The sequence below is a fragment of the Oncorhynchus keta genome, chromosome 6 (genome assembly GCF_023373465.1).
Source record: "Oncorhynchus keta strain PuntledgeMale-10-30-2019 chromosome 6, Oket_V2, whole genome shotgun sequence".
Classification (NCBI taxonomy): Eukaryota; Metazoa; Chordata; class Actinopteri; order Salmoniformes; family Salmonidae; genus Oncorhynchus; species Oncorhynchus keta.
In genome coordinates, this window is record NC_068426.1 from 38,985,945 (window position 1) to 39,007,032 (window position 21,088).

At 43.6% G+C, this 21,088-nt stretch overlaps 1 protein-coding gene across 9 annotated transcripts in view; it reads left to right on the forward strand.

The window, feature by feature from the left end:
* The first annotated feature begins 11,311 nt into the window (after window positions 1–11,311).
* The window catches only part of ehmt1b (euchromatic histone-lysine N-methyltransferase 1b), a 28,667-nt gene continuing 18,890 nt past the window's right edge, over window positions 11,312–21,088 (forward strand). For 3 of the 9 annotated variants that reach the window (XM_052521478.1, XM_035772691.2, XM_052521479.1), the window contains exon 1: window positions 20,061–20,087. In XM_052521478.1, the coding sequence (XP_052377438.1) occupies window positions 20,076–20,087 (12 nt within the window). In that variant the 5' untranslated portion in view covers window positions 20,061–20,075. Of the gene's footprint in view, window positions 11,459–14,563; window positions 14,697–19,410; window positions 19,535–20,060; window positions 20,088–21,088 lie in introns of those variants that run through there. The other 6 variants (XM_035772696.2, XM_035772698.2, XM_035772695.2 and 3 more) reach the window with 5 other exon arrangements.

The window sequence follows — 21,088 nt, forward strand, 5'->3', positions numbered from 1 at the left end:
GGGGTGCAGTTGGGTTGGGGGCGTGGAGGAGAATAATTCTTCTTCGTTATCAGGGCGTTCGCACATTTGTTTGTGCATGCCGCCACCTATTGGTCAAGTTACACTTTGTGAAATGATAATGAACCACCAACCAATCCTACACCTATAATAGCACTATTTAAAAATATATATAATAATTAGAAATAAAATACAATTTAAAAAAAACCACCCCATTCCACTACTTTGACCCTAACTGATCCTACACTAGGCCAACGGCCTGGGACAATGGGACACTTTTGTTTAACACACCTTGTTACTCTGCAGGAAAAAAAACCTCTACACCCAAGTACTTCTCTGCAGCTGCCACCACCACATCTATACTCTGTGATTTACGTTCCATTGCTGTGGTACAGTTGATAACCATGACAATGAATGCTAAGAAGCCAACATTACTGAAGCATACATTTTTATCACTCTGTATTGGCCTAGGACTACTACTCACCCTTGACCCATCCTCCTCTACTCTCTTCATTGCCTCAGCATACGACACCTTCTGTTCTACTCTGACCCTGGCAACCGGTACCCTGCTGGGTATTTCACGATCAACAGTTTCCCCATGTGTATCAAGAATGTAAGATGGCGCCGGAGAAGAAAGCAGACGTTTTACGTGCCCCTAACCAATTGTGTTTTCTTTGTTCAATTATTTGCCTTGTTTGTAACTTATTTTTTAAACTTATTTTGTATATAATGTTGCCGCTTACCGTCTCTTATGACCGAAAATAACTTCTGGACATCAGGACTGATTACTCTCCACAGACAGGTAGAATCCTTTAACGAGTCTGATGAGGCCGACGCAACAATATATTACTTTATCGGGAACAGACCCAGATCCTTGTGATTTGCGTGAAGAGGAAGTGGAGACGAAGGGTCCGGAGGGCGAATGTGAAGACGATCTAATAAACCCCTACTTCCTTCCATTCTGCTAGCAAACCTGCAATCTTTGGACAATAAAATAGAGTACCTACGCGGAAGATTAAACTACAAACAAGACATTCAAAACTGTAATATCTTATGCTTCACGGAGACGTGGCTGAACGACGACACTATCAACATACAGCTGGCTGGTTATACGCTGCATCGGCAGGATAGAACAGTGGTGTCTGGTAAAACAAGGGGTGGTGGACTATGTATTTTTGTAAATAACAGCTGGTGAACAATATCTAAGGAAGTCATGACAAACTGTAGACCACACTACCTACCTAGAGACTTTTTATCTGCATTCTTCCTAGCTGGCACTAAGACAGCATTGAATGAGCTGTATTCCGCCATAAGCAAACAACAAAACGTTCACCCAGAGGTGGCGCTCCTATTAGCCGGGAACTTTAATGCAGGGAAACTTAAATCCGTTTTACCAAATTTCTATCCTCAACAGAGGGGCCCCTCAGGGGTGCAAGCTCAGTCCCCTCCTGTACTCCCCGTTCACTCATGACTGCACGACCAGGCATGACTCCAACACCATAAATAAGTTTGCCGATGACACAACAGTGGTTGGCCTGGTCACAGACAACGACGAGACAGCCTATAGGGAGGAGGTCAGAGACCTGGCCGTGTGGTGCTAGGACAACAACCTCACCCTCAACGTGATCAAGACAAAGGAGATGATTGTGGACTACAGTAAAAAGAGGACCCAGCACTCTCCCATTCTCATCGACGGGGCTGCAGTGGAGCAGGTTGAGAGCTTCAAGTTCCTTGGTGTCCACATCACCAACAAACTAACATGGTTCAAGCACACCATGACAGTCGTGAAGAGGGCACAACAAAACCTACTCCCCCTCAGGAGACTGAAAAGATTTGGCATGAGACCTCAGATCCTCAAAAGGTTATACAGCTGCAACATCGAGAGCATCCTGACTGGTTACATCACTGCCTGGTATGGCAACTGCTCGGCCTCTCACCGCAAGGCACTACAGAGGATAATGCGAACGACCCAGTACATCACTAGGGCCAAGCATCCTGCCATCCAGGACCTCTATACCAGGTGGTGTCAGAGGAAGGCCCTAAAAATGGTCAAAGACTCCAGCCAACCTAGTCATAGACTGTTCTCCCTGCTACCGCACGGCAAGCGGTATCGGAGCAGCAAGTCAATGTCCAAGAGGCTTCCAAACAGCTTCTACCCCAGTAGTCATAAGACTACTGAACACCTAATCAAATGCCCCCCCCCCACACACACACACCACCCCACTTCTTTTACACCGCTGCTACATTCTGTTGTTATCATCTATGCATACTCACTTTAATAACTCTACCTACATGTACATATTACCTCAACTAACCGGTGCCCCCGCACATTGACTCTCACATTGACTCTCAGTTGCGGCATGTTCAGGCCAATCCGTTAAGGTGGGTTTCGGAGCTCTACGTGATTTTCTGAACTCACACACACACACACACACACACACACACACACACACACACACACACACACACACACACACACACACACACACACACACACACACACACACACACACACACACACACACACACACACACACAGTCAATGGGGACTGACACAGTTTGAGGCTTACAGACACACAGAGCCTACAATAGTCACTTGCGTTTGAACTATCAAAGAACCGTCAGACCTACAGCTCTGAAGCTTAGAGCTTAAGTCGATAGTGCACGGTGAGTTATGTGGCTCTGTTGGACAAAGTGGGTTTGGTGTCAGTATCTATAAGTTTGGTGTCAGTATGATATCTTATTGACTGATGGCTGACTTCATGGCAGTATAATATATTGGCATTGTACATTTCATATTGCAAATGGACAGTGTACATTTCCAATGTATTTAATGAGGGATATACCATCACCAAATGGACAGGCTGAAATCAACACCACGAGCAATGGAGAGGAACCACTATCACTGCTCGGCCATCCCGAGTTCAACGAGCCAGTCAATTGGGTATTTCTGCAGTATATTAGAGCCTGTTCAATCCGTGTTGGTAAATGCCCGTTGGAATACATTGCAAATGGACAGTGTACATTTCCAATGTATTTAATGAGGGATTTACCATTACCAGATGGACATGCTGAAATCCAACAAGCGATGGAGAGGAACTACTATCACTGCTCGACCATCCTGAGTTCAATGAGCCAGTCAATTGGGCATTTCTGCAGTATTTTAGACCATATCCAATTCGTGATGGTAAATGCCCTTTGTAAGACATTGCAAATAGACAGCCGTGCACCTGGTAATCTGAACGGTTTACCAGGAGCGTATTTTTTTATTATGGCTCTAAATGTCTTCAGGGAGGTGCTAGGGGTCCATGGCCAGGCAGGGAGCACCTTCCACCCGGGTCCTGCCAATGGGGGTCGCCCCTGGTAATTTTGGACAGTCCCGCTTCTCTCTCATCGCACCAACGAGTGATGGAGATTAACCACTATCACTGCTTGTTCGTTCAACGAGCCAGTCAGTTGGGCATTTCTACAGTATATTTGACCATGTCCAATTCGAGATGGTAAATGCCCATTTTAAGACATTGCAAATGGACAGTTTACATTTGTCCATTTCCAACGTATTTAATTAGGGATTTCCCATCACCAAATGGACAGGCTGAAATCAAAACCAATGAGAAAGTCTTACTTCCTATCATCAAACATGACAAATAGACCTTTTAGGTTTTAGGTTGATTCATAATGATATATCATTTGGTCAGTATAAATGCCATTTGGACTTTTCTTATGCCATTTGTGTAACTGATCTCGTCCTCCTCTTCTGAGGAGGAGTAGCAGCGAGAAGGATCAGAGGACCAATTTGCAGTGTGGTAAGTGTTCATGATGTAATATTTAATTAATCAAACTGAACACTGAAATACAAAAAAAACAATAAAGTGAACGACCGAAAACTGAAACAGTCCTATCTGGCGACATTCACAAAGACAGAAAATAAAAACCCACCAAACAAAGGTGGAAAAAGGCTCCCTAAGTATGATTCTCAATCAGAGACAACTAACGACATCTTCCTCTGATTGAGAACCATACTAGGCCGAACACAGAAACCAACATAGAAAAACCAACATAGACTGCCCACCCCAATTCACGCCCTGACCATACTAAAACAAAGACAAAACAAAGGAACTAAGGTCAGAACGTGACAATTTAAACATGGTTCACTGACTTTTGGGGTTGGAAGCCAACTTCCTATGATCACATATGGCAAATGGACATAACATCCTGATTTGGTACTTTCAATACTTATATATGCCATTTGGACATTTCTTATGCCATTTGGACATGGTTCACTGACTTTTGGGTTCGGAAGCCAACTTCCTATGATCATATATGGCAAATGGACCTTATGGACCTGATGGACCTTAGGTTTTAAAAAATCTATTTTTATTTTTAGATTTTCAAAATGTCACCCTTGGGACCTGACTTTATGACCATTTGCCATATGAAAATCTATGGTGGAGCGTGCTCGCCATCTTTGGGATTTCCGCTTGCAATATGGTTTTGATGAACTGCCGTCCATTTGAGTGGTGTTTGCGATTGTGTATATGGTTCTCCCAATGCCAATAAGTTGCCATTCATTTTTGTCCATTTCATGGGGGTCTTCCCTTACCCTTAACCCATCATCCTCTACTCTCTTCACTGCCTCAGCATACAACGCCTTCTGTTCTGGCAACCTCAACCTGTCTCTCTCGCACCAGGCACTTCTGATTCTCAGCAACATGTGCACCCCCACAATTGACACACACAGTTTTGCCCTCCTGCAGACCCACATCTCTAAATCTCCCTCCTACACACTGCTGCAACATGACCATAAGCTTGGCATCTTAAACACAGTAGTGGGTTTGGCACAAAAGCTCTGACATATCCTACCATTACTTTGTCAGGTAAAGACTGCTTCAAAACTCAAAAAGGACAGACAGTGTCTTCTCAGTTTCACCATACTCGCACATCGGGCATCACAGACACAGGGAATCTTCCATTTCAGATGCTCCATGTTAACGCCGTCCTCAATGCCGTCCTGCTCCGGAGAGCACAGGTCTTGTCCCTAGGCACGTGACATGAGCGCCCTCTTTTTCTGGACAGAAGAAACACAGAAAATCATCACAAGTCCACTTCGAGCTACCTTCACCGATTATCTCTGGGGTGTAAGTAGATGAAGTAGATGAAAATTATATACCTTTAGTTTTTGATAGTACCTGGAGTGGTACTTCATCCATACTATTGTTCTTTGATGAAGCGTCTTTCCCTTCTCACATAGAGTTAGACTTTGTGAGTTACCCTGTAAGAGCTTTTGTACCCAAGCACCTCCAGTGTCATAAATGCAAAAGATTTGGTCATGTGTCAAGTGTATGCATACAGGAAGAGTATCATATGCCAGCTGAGGTAAAATGCTGTAAATGTGGTGGTGAATATGCACCCCAAATTCCTGAAGCAACCTGTTAGGGTGAAGGAGACAGAGTTAGCAAGAATAAGGGCTGTTCAACGTGTGTCCTATCAGGAGCCCGGAGTCGGTTGGAAGAGTTGAAGGGGCAAGTGGCATTGAAAAAACAATGGTAGTAGAGCCACCAGTGAATATTTCTCGTCAAGTAAGGGATCCTGACATATTGCATATGAAAAAGTGGAATTTGTATAATTTACTGCAGCGGTCATAAACTGTACAGCACAAGCGGAGAAGAAATCAGAGAAAATCAGCATCATTGTGAGTGTGGCTGAAAGCTTTTTGGGTCTCCTTGATTTCACAGCTGAGGCCTTGCAAGGAATCCTGTTAACAACTTTTCCGCCCTCACAGGTCTCTAAGCCTGTGTAGGAATGAGATCTGGATAGGACTATTACTGAAGGAGTGGGATGGGTTTTGATTTGTCTCTTTTTTAAAAAAATTTCTGCAATGGACTTAAAGCTGCAATATGTAACTTCTTGGGGAACCCGACAAAATTCACATAGAAATGTGAATTCTAACTCATTGGCTCGGGTGGTTGATGTCCTTGATGATCTGGCCTTCCTATGACATCAGGTGCTGTAGGTGTCATGGAGGGCAGGTAGTTTGCCCCCAGTGATGTGTTGTGCAGACCGCACAAACCTCTGGAGAGTCTTGCGGTTGAGGGCGGTGCAGTTGCCGTACCAGGCTGTGATACAGCTCGACAGGATGGTTTCGATTGTGCATCTGTAAAAGTTTGTCAGGGTTTTGGGTGACAAGCCAAATTTCTTCAGCCTCCTGAGGTTGAAGAACACTGTCTATGTGTCTATGTGAGGAACTTAAAACTTTCCACCTTCTCCACTGCTGTCCCTTCAATGTGGATAGGGGGATGGTCCCTCTGCTGTTTCCTGAAGTCCACGATCATCTCATTTGTTTTGTTGACGTTGATTGAGAGGTTGTTTTCCTGACACCACACTCCGAGTGCCCTCACCTCCTCCCTGTAGGCTGGCTTGTCATTTTGGTAATCAAGCCCACTACTGTTGTGTAGTTTGCAAACTTGATGATTGAGTTGGAGGCGTGCATGGCCACGCAGTCGTGGGTGAGCAGGGAGTACAGGAGGGGGCTGAGAAAGCACCCTTGTGGGGCCCCAGTGTTGAGGGTCAGCGAAGTGGAGATGTTTTTTCCTACCTTCCCCACCTCGGGGCGACCAGTCAGAAAGTCCAGGAACCAATTGTACAGGGCGGGGTTGAGACCCAGGGCCTCTAGCTTAATGATGAGTTTGGAGGGTACTATGATGTTGAATGCTGAGCTGTAGTCAATGAACAGCATTCTTACATAGGTATTCCTTTTGTCCAGATGGGATAGGGTGGTGTGCAGTGTGATGGCGATTGCGTTGTCTGTGGACCTGTTGGGAGGGTATGCAAACTGAAGTGGATCTAGGGTGGCAGGTAATGTGGAGGTGATATGATCCTTGACTAGTCTCTCAAAGCACTTCATGATGACAGAAGTGAGTGCTACGGGGCGGGGCGGTAGTCATTTAGTTCAGTTATCTTTGCCTTCTTGGGGACAGGAACAATGGTAGCCATCTTGAAGCATGTGGGGACATCAGACTGGGATAGGGAGCGATTGAATATGTCCGTAAACACACAAAAGTATTTGGTTTTAAATATATCAAAAGTAAATGTAATCGCTAAATATTCTTAAGTATCAAAAGTAAAAGTACAAAAAAAGCACACTTCAACAGTCAGACATCATTTACAAACAAAGCATTTGTGTTTAGTGAGTCTGCCAGATCAGATGCAGTTGGGATGACAAGGGATATTCTCTTGATAAGTGCGTGATTTAGAAAATGTTCCTGTCCTGCTAGGCTTTGAAAATGTAACGAGTGCTTTTGGGTGTCAGGGAAAATGTAAGGAGTAAAAAGTACATTATTTTCCTTAGGAATGTAGTGGAATAAATGTTAAAGTTGTCAAAAATATAAATAATAAAGTACATATACCCCCAAAAAACTACTTAAGTAGTACTTTAAAGTATTTTTTATTAAGTACTTTACACCATTGGGCAAAATTGATCTGCTTGACACGCCCGATATTCATTCTGTAAAATTCATGCACTTTGGTTGGAGTGAGCCAATGGCAGTGTTCCCTTCCCTTATGTCCTCAGAGCCACCACTTTGTGATATACAACAAGGTGTACTCCAAGCTTTATGTGTCATTTTAAAACGCCGGAGGGAGATAGAAAGCTATAACAGAATCGTGATGAGTCTCAAAGTGGACGATTCTCTCTGCGACTTTGCCTATATCTAGTAAAGTTAGCTGATGGCGATATCCGTTTGACATTCTTTTCTAAACATTCTTTTTACAAACACCAGAAAGTACAAATCACTTGTGAGGCAAATAATGTGTGGACTAAGAATCCGTATTTTGGATATCTGCTAAAAAAGTAGGCTTCTTCTATAGGTGCTTTGTGAGAGAACCCCCTTTTCTATTGTGTAATTGTGAGATCACGTTAGCTTACAACATAATGCCAAATGTCCTGGGACAAGTTTCCCGTCGTCAGTCATTATTATCTGATTATGCCCAAGAGCTACACTATCCACATAAATTGGGCAGTGTGACACATCAGCATGGCCAGAAATTCACCCCTTCTGTCCTGGCCCGACAGTAGTCTGTGTCATTATAAGTCCTTTGTCAGTGTCAAGGAATACTGCCAGTCTTGACCTGAATATCAGACGTAAGTTCTGTGAAATCACCACTAGGTGGAATCATGGTGCAGGTTTTGACTGTCACATCTCCCTCACTGCAAACCCAATACTTTGTAAAAACACTACATGACCAAAAGTATGTGGACTCCTGCTCATCGAACATCTCATTTCAAAATCATGGGCCTTCATTTGGAGTTGGTCCCCCCCTTTGCTGCTATAACAGCCTCCACTCTTCTGGGAAGGATTTCCACTAGATGTTGTAACATTGCTGCTGGGACTTGCTTCCATTCAGCCACAAGAGCGTTAGTGAGGTCGGGCACTGATGTTGGACGATTAGGCCTGGCTCACAGTCGGTGTTCCAATTCATCCCAAAGATGTTTGATGGGGTTGAGGTTAGGGCTCTGTGCAGGCCACTCATGTTCTTCCACATCGATCTCGCCAAACCATTCCCATTCTGTGAGCTTGTGTGGCCTACCACTTCACGGCTGAGACGTTGTTGCTCCTAGACTTTTCCACTTCACAATAACAGCACTTACAGTTGACTGTGGCAGCTCTAGCAGGGCAGAAATCTGACTTGTTGGAAACTAATTTGAAGGGGTGTCCACATACTTTTGTATATATATTGTTTTTAATATATTAATATAATCATATCAATGATGTGACTGGGATCGAGGGCATAGGTCTCGAAGGGGTCAACACTGAATAAAAATATAAACGCAACATGCAACAATTTCAAAGATTTTACTTAGTTACAGTTAATGTGAGGAATCTATGGATTTCACATGACTGGGAATACAGATATGCATTTCTTGGTCACAAGGTATTTTTGTGCATTCAAATTGCCAATAGATAAAATGCAAATTGGGTAGTTTATGCCTGCCCATACCATAACCCGCCACCACCATGGTGCACTCTGTTCACAACGTTGACATCAGCCATCCAGTCGCCCACATGATGCCATACACATGGTATGCGGTTGTGAGGCCGGTTGAACGTACTGCCAAATTCTGTTGTGGTAGAGAAATGAACATTCAATTATCTGGCAACAGCTCTGGTTGACATTCCTGCAGTCAGCATGCCAATTGCATGTGTAACAGTATAATTTTAAACCGTCCCCTCACCCATACCCGGGCGCGAACCAGGGACCTTCTGCACACATCAACAACAGTCACCTACGAAGCATCGTTACCCATCGGTCCACAAAAGCCACGGCCCTTTCAGAGCAAGGGGAACTACTACTTCAAGGTCTCAGAGCAAGTGACGTAACAGATTGAAACGCTATTTAGCGCACACCGCTAACTAAGCTAGCCGTTTCACATCCGTTACACATGCTCCCTCAAAACTTAGTTTTGTTTTTTGTATGTTTTTTGCAATTCTACTCATTTTGCCATGGGGCAGAGAGACATTTTTGCAGTTTTAAAGCTGATTTCCTGCAATTTTATCCATTTTTATATGGGATGGAGATATTTTTTGTGCAGTTTTAAAGCATATTTTCTACAAATCTACATATTTTGCCAGTCAGGGCCCGTGGGCACATGCCCTGTGTGCCCGGTCAGTATTCAGCCATGATTACCTCAAGTTTAGATTGTTAGCTGTCATGGCTAATTGAGTAACTGTAAGTGACTGACAAACAAGAGAAAAACTGGTAATGCACAACCACTATAGACCCTGGTTCGATTCCAGGCTGTATCACCACCGGCCGTGATAGGGAGCCCCATAGGGCGGCGCACAACTGGCCCAGTGTCGTCGTGGTAGGCCACCATTGTAAATAAGAAGTTGTTCTTAACTGACTTGCCTAGTTGAATAAAGATTAAATATTTTTAAAATGTGCCTGGAGCCGGCCCTGTATCCCCTTCATAATCGTCTTTGGTCCGCAAGTCATACGCTGTCTGTTTGGTCTTATAGGACACTTTCTGATCAGGATCATAGGAATAGTTCAAGGAAATAGGTCTAGCAACTACTCCGAAGGAGAAAGGGTGAGAGCATAATATAATATGCCATTTAGCAGACGCTTTTATCCAAAGCGACTTACAGACATGTGTGCATACATTCTACGTATGGGTGGTCCCGGGAATCGAACCCACTACCCTGGCGTTACAAGCGCCATGCTCTACCAACTGAGCTACAGAAGGACCAATGAAGTGAGGTGAGCATGAAGTGAGTTGTGACATTTCCCATCCTTCATGCCTTTGTGTGACTGACAGCAGCCGCCTTCCTTTGTTATACTGTATTGTCAATGGCATGGTGCATGGCCTAAAGATTGTGGCCAGTAGTCGTGATGATAATGGCAGCAACAGAGTGAAGTGCGAGAGTAGCGAGTAGCCAGCCCATAGAGCAATCACCTCCGGCTCACAGTCTGCAGCTTTCATTTTCCTCCGTTGCCTTGTAGAAATGGCTGATTCCGAATCTGTTATCAGTTGCTCTGTGTCTGCTTGCATACTTTTTCTCCTTTGCACCCCAGTATCTCTACTTGCACATCTATTACTCCAGTGGTTAATTGCTAAACTGTAATTATTTCGCCACTATGGCTTGTTCATTGCCTTTACCTCCATTATCTTTCTTCATTTGCATACACTGTATGTAGACTTTTTATATTATGTTATTTGTTTATTCCATGTGTAACTCTGTTGTTGTTGTTTGTGTAACACTGCTTTGCTTTATCTTGGCCAGGTTGTAGTTGTAAATGATAACTTGTTCTCAATTAGCCTACCTGGTTAAATAAAGGTGAAATAAAATAAAAAATACTTGCCAAGGGATGGAGGGAGAGTCAGACAGAGATAGATTGTGTGTGTGTGTGTGTGTGTGTGAGAGAGAGAGGCTTTGCCTTTGAGTTGTTATTGGATCCAAGAGACCATAGTTTCTTACCTTCATAGTATTTTCTGGTTGAACAATACAATGAAGATAGATGAGATCCTTCACCTTTCTGATTTCACAATTTAATGCGCCTCTAGAATTAGCGCCTTTAATTGCCTTGATACATTTCTGATGACATTGATAAACAAATAGTGATTATTTTTGTATTTTGACTGCACAAATGACATTTCATCGTATTTGCATGATGTTGATTTTTTTTTTAAAAGCAGTTCAATACGACTATTCTATAGTCCCATTTTTGCAAGTGGAAATGCGAACTCTCGCTCATACTATACAGTGCACACAGGATGCAATGCCCAGAACGGATATGTAGCCTGCTTGAGTAAAATGTAAGCGTCACTTAATACCGATTATATTGAATTCAATTATAGCAGACCGCTATTGAGCACGTCAAAGAAATGAATGTGATGACGCAATGAGTTAAGTGGGCGGAGACTGGTCAGGCAAAAGGAACCATGGCTTCCGTGCAAGCCGAGGTAAGCAAGAGGGGCATATTTACATCAAGATTGGTTTCCTGCAGCTGTGTGTTTTTGTATGACTGTGGGCTTGCCCGTTTCAACAAATGTTGTAGTTTTACGGCAAAAAACTTAAACGAGGATAAATGTTGTGAGACCTCTGCTTTCAGTATATTTCAAACTGCCCGCCCGGTACTGTCAATTCTGAAACCCTGCTTTTGTGTCGGTAGGGCAATTGAATGTGCTTGAATCGCTAGGAATATGCGCTGCCCCGGAATCTGAATTGTGCATGTTGATGCATTCAGCTTTGTTCAGTCATACAAGTTCCAGGGCCTTGTCGCCATCCGGCTCTTCAGCTAGCCAGTGTTTTACCTGTGCAAACCACAAACTCACATTATTGCAATTGATGTAACTCTTGCATAACTATTGACATTATTTTTCTACACCCTTTTTGGGGCATTTTCTATTGCAAGAGTAATCTGTCCCTCCCCCCCACTGTTTCCCACAATATACAGGGAGCTGCTAGCTAGCTGCTTAGCTTAACGTTAGCTAACAAGTTAGCTTTTTGTAATATTAACGCGCTGCCTAACATTATATATGAATCGAACTTGGATACCTGTATTGGGGTCCAAACAGGGCTCTGGTCCAAGGATGTTACTATCATTGATAAACGTGAAAAACAACAACGTATATTAACGAAGTAACTAGCATTATTCGGGTTAGTGTATAATTTCAAATTCCCTCTCAAATCAAGCGACTGGCATAGCTGGTGTTGGCTGCACGATACATCAAAAGTTGACCACAGCTCGACAATGGAGCTCGCTCGCTTGGAACTCCTGCTAATCCCCAGTTAACCAGCGAGTACATGTGAGATCCAGCACAACTATGATAGGAATCTAGTTGGTTTTAAAAGGATAGCTAAGGTAACGCCACAGAAGAGCAACGCTTGTAGTATGCACACGGGGAACTATACGGGTTTGTTAGCTAGCTAGCTATGTACAGTGCAGCCAAATAAACTTGAGTACAGTAACAAGTTGCTTAGTCCAGCAGACAGTGGCTCGTTGCGGGACGAAACAAAGTAACAAGCATAAGCATACGGATTTGTTCAAATGAAGCCAGAAGTGACTGCAGCTGGTAACATTGTTGCACGCATTTCCCAACACCCTCAGTGTTGACTCAACAAACAAGGTCGCATGATTAGTTCACGGGTCGTAGAAATGTAATTTGATCAATATGTAAACAGACTTCGGTAATATCAAGTGGTCCCTGGAGAAGTGGGTATATTCAACCCACCCCCAAATGGCACGCCCAGCGAAGGAAAGGTACACTGTGTGAAAAAGTCAGTGACACACACTGACTGACCTAAAATTATATATCCCATATTGGTCTTAGTCAGGTCAACCCAAGATGTACTGTGCAGTAGGCTAATAGTAGTACCTATTATTGAGACTGATAAACTGAATCAGAAATCCACAGGTTTCAGATTTCCCTCCCAAATTCAGGCTCTTGTTCTTAGTCACACTATTTATTTATAGAGAAACACAATGGTATGTTCTAAGTCCATAGCAATGCTTAAACCAGATCAGGAGACCACTTTTAGGGAAAAATCTAAGAAATTTAGATTTGAGTAAAGTTACCCTTTAATTCAAGTGTGAGGCACCTAGCACGGTTTGGCTAGCAGTGTTTTTGTAGCACATGAGTGAAATGGCCACTGGATTAATGCAAATAATTATATAATTCTGACAGATAGGGATGTTTACTTTCAACTTTCTTTCATTGTGTAGCAGCCAAAGGAATTATCCTAATCACATTAGCAACCCATGATAGTTATTGCATCTTTAAATCCCCCCTCTTTCAATTGGACATTTCCATCTCTGCATGAAACCCTTTGCATTTGTGGTGCGCATTATATGAATGTGTTTTCCCGCAAATTGCATTTGTGTAGGTCTACTGCCACGTGTACATTGCTGCGCCTATTTATGTGAATAAATAAGATTTTATCAACATTTTAAGCTAAACTATCCAATCAGTTCCATCAGCCCTATACATTGATAGGGTTTACCGCCACGACACTCATTTGATACATATCAGTGGGGATTAAGAAGTGAGTATACGTAATGCCCACTGAATAAGCGGGTATACGGCCTGTACCTGCGTATACCCTCCACTAGACCATTGGTAATATCTACTCCCATGTACATTTCATTTGCAATTGTGTGACAATCCGCTGTTATCCGACAGGGAGTTCGAATTATGTTTCACTTAAGGACAGTCTCCTTCAACATTCCCTGGTAGGTTCCTTCTATTGAGAGGTACCACTCCTCAGTCCTCTCGATCTGTTTGAAGATGCCGATGTCACTTCGGTGAGGGACAACATGCATCTGGCTTGTTGACAAGGAGGACTCTTCTAATCTGAGGTTGTTGCCTTCTGCACCCAAAGATCCATTCATTATAGCTCCAGAGCCACATATAGCCAACGTATGTTTTTTTTTCTTGCAGACAATAGCCTACACATGCCAGTAATAACCACACACATCATGTCCATTGCATTTGCTTTGGCAGGGAACACAGAGGAATGGATGTTGTTAATGTTCGTTTACACTGGCCTCTGAATCAAATAGATAGTTCATGGTTTACTGACGTGTTGCCCTATTTTTGACTTTGCTTTGAATATTAGTATTGTGAGTGTGTAGACCTAAATTGTGATTAAAGTCCCTGGTGATGGCACTCTAAGAAGAGTCCCAAAGCCTGCTTTGTTGTTTGAGCCAGATAAGGGGGGGAGCCTGAACTAATGTATCCCAAATTTACTTGATTTTGACCCTGTGGTAGTTGTTGCAGCCATTAGCAGACATTTTGGAGGAGAGCATTGGGAAACATTAGTGGAGAGAATTATAAAACAAATTTATTCTTCAACCCAAATGTTCTTTACAGAAGTCAAAAATGTTGGAAGGAGAAGCAGATTGATGATACAAGAAGGTCGGACTGTCGACTTGCGGTGGTCTGTGTAAACGTGAATGCCTCTGGACTGGCAAATTCCACTTCTTGCTCATCGTTAGCCACGGAAGCTAGTTCTTCCCTGCAGTCTTCCCTCCCTCTGTCAGTTGTTGGCCAGCACTGAGCTGAGCTCTGCTGCTCCTGTTGGATAGACAGGGTACTGGGCAGAGCTGACAACTAGGCCTCTGGCCTTAACAGGAACGACCGGCTCTTTATGGCGTCAGCTCGGCTCCTTGAAGGCACGGCGTCTCTGTTGCTGACAAAGGTATGGTGCACTGTGGTAAGCGGGGGAGTAACAAGGTGGGGGCCACATTACTGCAACCTTACACTGATCCTCTGACTCTGTTTTGGTGGAATAGGTCTTTATTTCTCTATGCATCACTCATGTTGTAGTTATCACAGTATTTCTTTCATCTCTATTTTTAATTTGTTAGGCAACTGGTAAATCACTTAATAGCCACCTGGCCTCAAGCTGTATGTATGTAGCCTATTGTTTGCGATGTGCAGGTAGGATATGTGTAGATGTGGGTTTAGCTAGTTCCAGTGTGAGGTGGCTGAAGTGCATTCGACTTATCTCTCAAATGGTGAAGGGAGTGGGTGAACTGGCCGATTTGGGATGCGTCTTGTTGCTCTCTCTCATTGAATAGAAGACTGTGAAGGGGAAAAACCCTGATCTTCCTTGTTTTTGGGTCATGATGGAGCATGCAGCTTATCATCTACACAGATCCTACTCTTGGTGGGAAAACATGTGATGCTTCTTTTCGGTGGAACACTTATTTGATTGGTAGGCCTCTTTAGTTCAGGCTATTCTGATTAAATAAGTCCAGCAGCAGTGCAATACTTGAATGGAAAGTGCATACCTGCTGTGTTCTACAGATGATTTGCATTGCAATGCAAACAATTTCATCAGTGTCATTTGAGTTAGATGCAGTCGGAACAGATCATAATGCTGTTGCCAACACCATTCAGGTTGTTGGTGGGCGATAAATCCACTTAGTGTTAAACTGTACAGAAACAACAGACAATGACCCCTATGGACTCCTTAGTTTTAGGCCTACCTCAGAACAGCTTATCCAGTGTTTTTTTTTTAAATGAAGAATTGGGAACTTCTTGGTCCCTGGTGGGTGAGGAGTTCAAGTTTGTGACTGGAAAGTGGTTCTTGCATTAAGATTGACGTAGGGTGGTATAATTTAGTATTTTTGTGCTTTGTTAAAGGGAAATCATTGTTTCTAAGAAGGTAATAGCTTACTGTTTTAGTACGGTGCAGCACCAAAATAATCTGTTCTTGTTAGGTACGTGATTAATATTTATGCTACCTGCAAATGTTTGCAAGGCCGAGTATCAGAGACTTGGCCAGAGAAACTGTTTCCCTCATTTCCGACAAAGAAAATATTTTCTGACATCCTAAATCTTGTTGATGTGATTAGGCCTTTGCAGTAAATTAATATTTTGGACTGTGTCACCGGTTGATGCCAGTGATTGAAGTCATCCAGTAAATGTTGATGATTTTATAACTAGATGTTCACATTCTGAAATGTGGTAAACCCCTTGACTGTTTTCCCATTGCCCATTGTTGTCTCTTGATATCGTTTCACGAAATGGCTGCAATGTTTTTTTCCCCTCTTCCTTCTCCATGGAAAAAAAAGCAGGGCTCCATCTGAGCATGCCCAGTAAAGGCCATGTCAGAGCTTTCTACAGAGAGTTGGTCATGTGACCTGAGCTGGGACAGTGCATGTGTGGGAAGCTAGATGTTGAGTGTGGAGCTCTACTTTCGCCCTTTTCCTCCTCCCCCAATCGATGGGGATTCACTGCTTTATCCATGTACTTCAATGGTTGCCTGGGGGCGAACTTGAAAGAAAAGGATGGGATTATTACATTCTCCATTTTTTTTAATGTATCGACTCTCTTCTAATGGGGGCTTGCTCAGATGGATCTCAGTTGTCTTTTTAAATAGTTTGGGAATTGACAGCCTCCTTAATTTCTGTATTTTTTTGGGGGGGAAGCTAAACCCCATGATTGATTGGTTAATTAATTAAGCTAATCGATTGAATTGTGTCAAGTTTCCACAGACTTGGCCATGTCTTTTACCTGTAGACCAGAAACGCTCAGGTTTATCAGTCAGGAGAACGAGATGCCCAGCAAGACCTGATCAGCTGGCGATAGCCTAGTATGTGTCTGGCTAAACCATATTCCTGTGAATGACTTGAGGGACTATCCTCTGAACGCCCCATGTACATGTAGAGGGGCCTCAAATCCATATCCACCCCAGGAGCTCAGCTCAGCAGGAACAGGGAAGCGGAAGCCCTGTGTTCCCCTCTGACTCTTTGGATTAGTTAATGAGGACATCAGGCATTCTGTCTTTTGTATTAGTCGAGTTGATTTGGGAAAGGCCTTAGTTCCGAATGAACAGCATTGATGTTGTTTACAAATCTAGCTGAATTGTACGCTGTCCACAAATACAGTCTGTTGAAGATTGTGATCCTGAGAATCAACCAATTGTGAGGTATTCTGTTGGAGTTGAGGGGTTAACTAACCTGGGTGGTGGCAGACTAGAGTGGGATGGAAACTGTCAGAATGTACAAGTCTTTGTCAAGCCCTTTTCTTGAAGGCTGTTAGCATGACACCAGTTTTTGGAGAATTTATTGTGGAGTACTAGTGACTTCTGGTAGCCTCTCGTCGTGTGTGTGTGTGTGCATAGGTTGTACTAATTTTAGTGGCCATAGTCAGAAGAGATGAGGACTAAATGTCTCACTGGCAGTGGGCCCCGGCTTTCCGTGGGCGTGTGGTAGCACACACTGCTGCGAGTAGACTAACAGAACTCCTATTATGGCCTCAGTTTCTGTTTTAGTGCTGAATTCTTTCTTTTTCTTTCTTGCTCTCGCTTTCTTCCTGCGTCGGCTCTATCATAAGAAAATACATTGATTCCTGTCCAACAGAAAACATGAAACAGATTTTTCTTTGTGGGATGTAAGATTTCGAAATATACGTGTGGGTTTAAGATCGTTGTTTGATTTTTTTTTTGTAGAAAGGGACTGCTGAGATCTTACTCCATTGCCTGCAACTTAGCTAGTTCATAGAGCTTCAAAATGGCTGAGATGCCTACTGAGCATGCTCGGTAGACTGCCTCACTGCCTTGTGGTGCCATGTTTAGGGCCTGACAATAGGGCAGCGTGGACTCAGGGCTGTAGAAGCAATGAGCACGATTGAGTTTCCATCCTATGTAGCTAATAAACTTAACATGTTCTGGAGAGAGGTTTGTCATGAATAAAATGTGTAGGGAAATTCGCGCCTCCATTTGTAACAGGGCATCTCAGAATAGCTCTGACATTCTGAAAGGATTATGTGCCAGATCTGGTGTGTCCTTATCAAACTCTCTCTGATAAATTGATAGCCTATTTTCATATCCTCCCTTGACACCCTTGCCACTTCAGCTTGGCGTTAAACAATTCACATTTGTGTTTTCATTTACCACAACAAATGAAAATGCATCACTCTGGAGAGGGGAAATAATAGTGGATGTGTGCATATCACATCAGAGAAGGACCCTGGCCTGTATGATTGGGATATGTGTGCTAGTTTCCCCGACTCTTCTGGGGAGGCGTCGTGTGGTGTTGCCCTGTGGTCTTCAGCCTGAGGACAATATAAGGAATGAATTCAGTGGTCAGAGAGGAAGCCTTGATACCGCCCATCCTTTCAGAGGGAGAAGTGCAGATGGCAAGGGAGAAAAACAAGGGGAGAGATCTTGACTAAACAGATAAGGTATTTCACCTCTCAAAAGAAGAGGTGGACTAGTCACTCAGCAGTATAAATCAATATTCTCGAAAACCTGACCCGCACCCCCAGGAAACACAGTGACTAGAGTCTGGTTTCAATGATTGACTCTTTTGGCCTAAAACAACTACGTCACTGCCTATGTCGATAAGAAAGAAAAAACAATCCTGGGGACTCTCCCAACAAATCAGAAGGCAGACATGCCAGAACGTTGTGATTAAAAACCAAAGTTTGCTATCAATCTCGCTTGCTGTATTTTCGTATTTTATTCAAGCGGATAAAGCATTGACGTAGTTCTATGCCAAAAGATTCCACCACTGAAACAAGATCCGAGTCACTGTTGCCTAAGGAAGTGTTTAACAAGCTATTGAAGCAATGTTATTGGATGAGATCCTTTTTTTCTGTTATGAATTACAACCAAACAGGAAAATGATTGCGCCAAAGGGTAGCGACATCATCGGCAGTCCACATACTTCCCACGTCTTTTTGATTTGGTTATAGTCCAGCTTCCCCCAAGCTTTCTCCTATGGCTCGTTCGTCATTTTATTTGATTTAGAATTCACTTGAGATTGTCTGCTTCAAGGGTCATGTCATAGAACAGTTCGCTAGAGGCTTTTTCTGACCTCTCCTTGCCGATACAGCGAAGTTGGCATCCATCATTTCCACAGGTACATTACAGTAGGCCTATCTGTTGAAGAGTTGGCTTGGCCTGATGGCCAATTGTGGCTCAGTTCATAGGTCATGGTGCTTGCAACGCCAGGGTTGTGGGTTCAAATCCCACGGGAGACTAGTATGAAAATGTAATACATTTAGGCACTTACTACTGTAAATCTCTCTGGATAAGAGCGTCTGCTAAAATATTAGAATGTAAATGTAGAGGTGAGATGGCTGAGAATCGCTCCCATGCCAGTTCCATCGCGGGCTCTGTTTTAAAGGAGAACAGTGTTGATTGAGTTTTTAAGAAGCTGTCGCACGCTCGCGCACACACCTCTCCTCTTTTGGCCCCTTGCTTAGCGACCATTTTTCACTTTTGGATGTTGCTGTTCCTGAAATGGCTGTCCACATTCATCCGCGCACAGGTCGCGAGAGAGAGAAAAAAAAAAAAAGGAGCCACTGATTCGAACTGACTGCGCATGCTCTGTGGAAGACCTCTGAAGAGAGGGACCGAGGGAGCTGCTGGGTCACATGACCAACGAGTTGAATGTCTGTATGCGAGGAGGAAAAGGAGAAGAGGAACAATCCGTTGGAGACTCCCGCTCCTCTCAAGCACCCACACTCTCTCTCTCTCTCTCTCCACCACTCTCCTCAATGGAGGCCATCAGGAGAAAGCAGGTATGATGCCTACTGCAAGTACATATTTACCACAGGGAAGGGGACAGTAGCCTATTCTGGGCTGTGAAGCCAGTCTTCAGAGTCCATGACAGCAGGCTTGAACAGAGAGTTTGATCAGTAATCCAGGCTTGTTCAGCCTGATGTGATCTGTGACTGCAGCATTTCATATGGCAGCAAGCTGCTACTCCCCTATGGTGAAGTGGGTAGTAATGCACTGTGTTCACCTGGGTCAGGTGTTAGAAGAATGGCTATTTGAATCTCGCCAAGGTGTTTTGTGGGTCCTGCTGTCTGGGGAAATGTTCATTGTTGATAGCTGTGTTTGGAGCATTGGCATAAGGGAAAGGAGCATGCTACAGTAGGCTGGAGATGAATGCACTCGGCAGTGGTCCGACTTCTTGGAGTTCTCAAATGGTGTTCCTCCCTGTCCGGCAGGCACTCCTGGACTCGGACCCATCCTCGTTTCACTCCTCTCTCTCCTTTCTTTCTCTTTGCAGCCCTACCCTCTCCTCCAGGAAAGGGCCAAGGAGGTACCGCAGTGAAAATGTCCCATATGGTAAAATACACACTGGAGAGAAACAGAAGAAGGATGAATGACTGCAGGATAATCCTGTGCGATAGTCAGACTCAGGTCTTACAATACCGTAGCCTCAGTGCTGTTCAGCACCAGCTTCAGTATCCAGTGTGATGGTACCTGCATTTTGCACTCCATCTTTGCAACAGTAGTTTATTTTTCCCCCCCACATTGTTACAAGTCCAAATTCCTCACTTTTTGTTCATGCTGCCATCTTGTGAATTGAATGATACACATCATCCATCTTCGAGGAAAGAGGAGGCGATCTTCAAGGCGTCGATGGTCATTGCTCAATAGCTGTTTTTTTACCCTTTTGTCAATGTGTCTTTTGTTTAGGGTGTTGCTCTCTTGGGCGCTTGGCAGTCTTAACACCTGTGATAGGAGGAAGCTACATTGTTGTTTACATTGCCAGGCTATGTTAGTAGATGTTTTCTAATCGTTCACAGCCTTTCAATAGCTAGACGAGCCTTATTCAGGGGACTGGCGTCAGAACCCACAACCCAAGGTAGACTTTAGTCATGTAGCTAGCTGTGTACTAATAGCTATAGGGTGCACTGACCTCACTGCCAGTCCATTTATTTAAGAAAGAAATGGTGGGCAGATGCAGTCATTTTTAAATGACAGTGTCTGATATTAACATTTAGAAGTCGGTTTCGTTTTTTTACAGTCTGATTTTTTTTTAGCGTCCTTTTTTTGTTTGTTACAGTCTTTCATTGTGTACATTTTGTAATGATTCTGATATATTTTGTCTTTTCTCATGTTGGCTAATTATTTATTAGAACCCATAGGTGGATCTGCCTTGGAGCTCCCATCCCCCATCCACGTATATCCTGGCCACATGTCCCCCCACCTAGTGGAAAAATGCAGCATTGGCCACGTTGTGTCAGTAAACAATCTGGTTACGAAATGGCGGAGATCTGCAGACGGCCCTCTCTCTCTCTCTCTCTCTCTCTCTTCCCTCCCCCTCCTTCTCTCTCCAATGA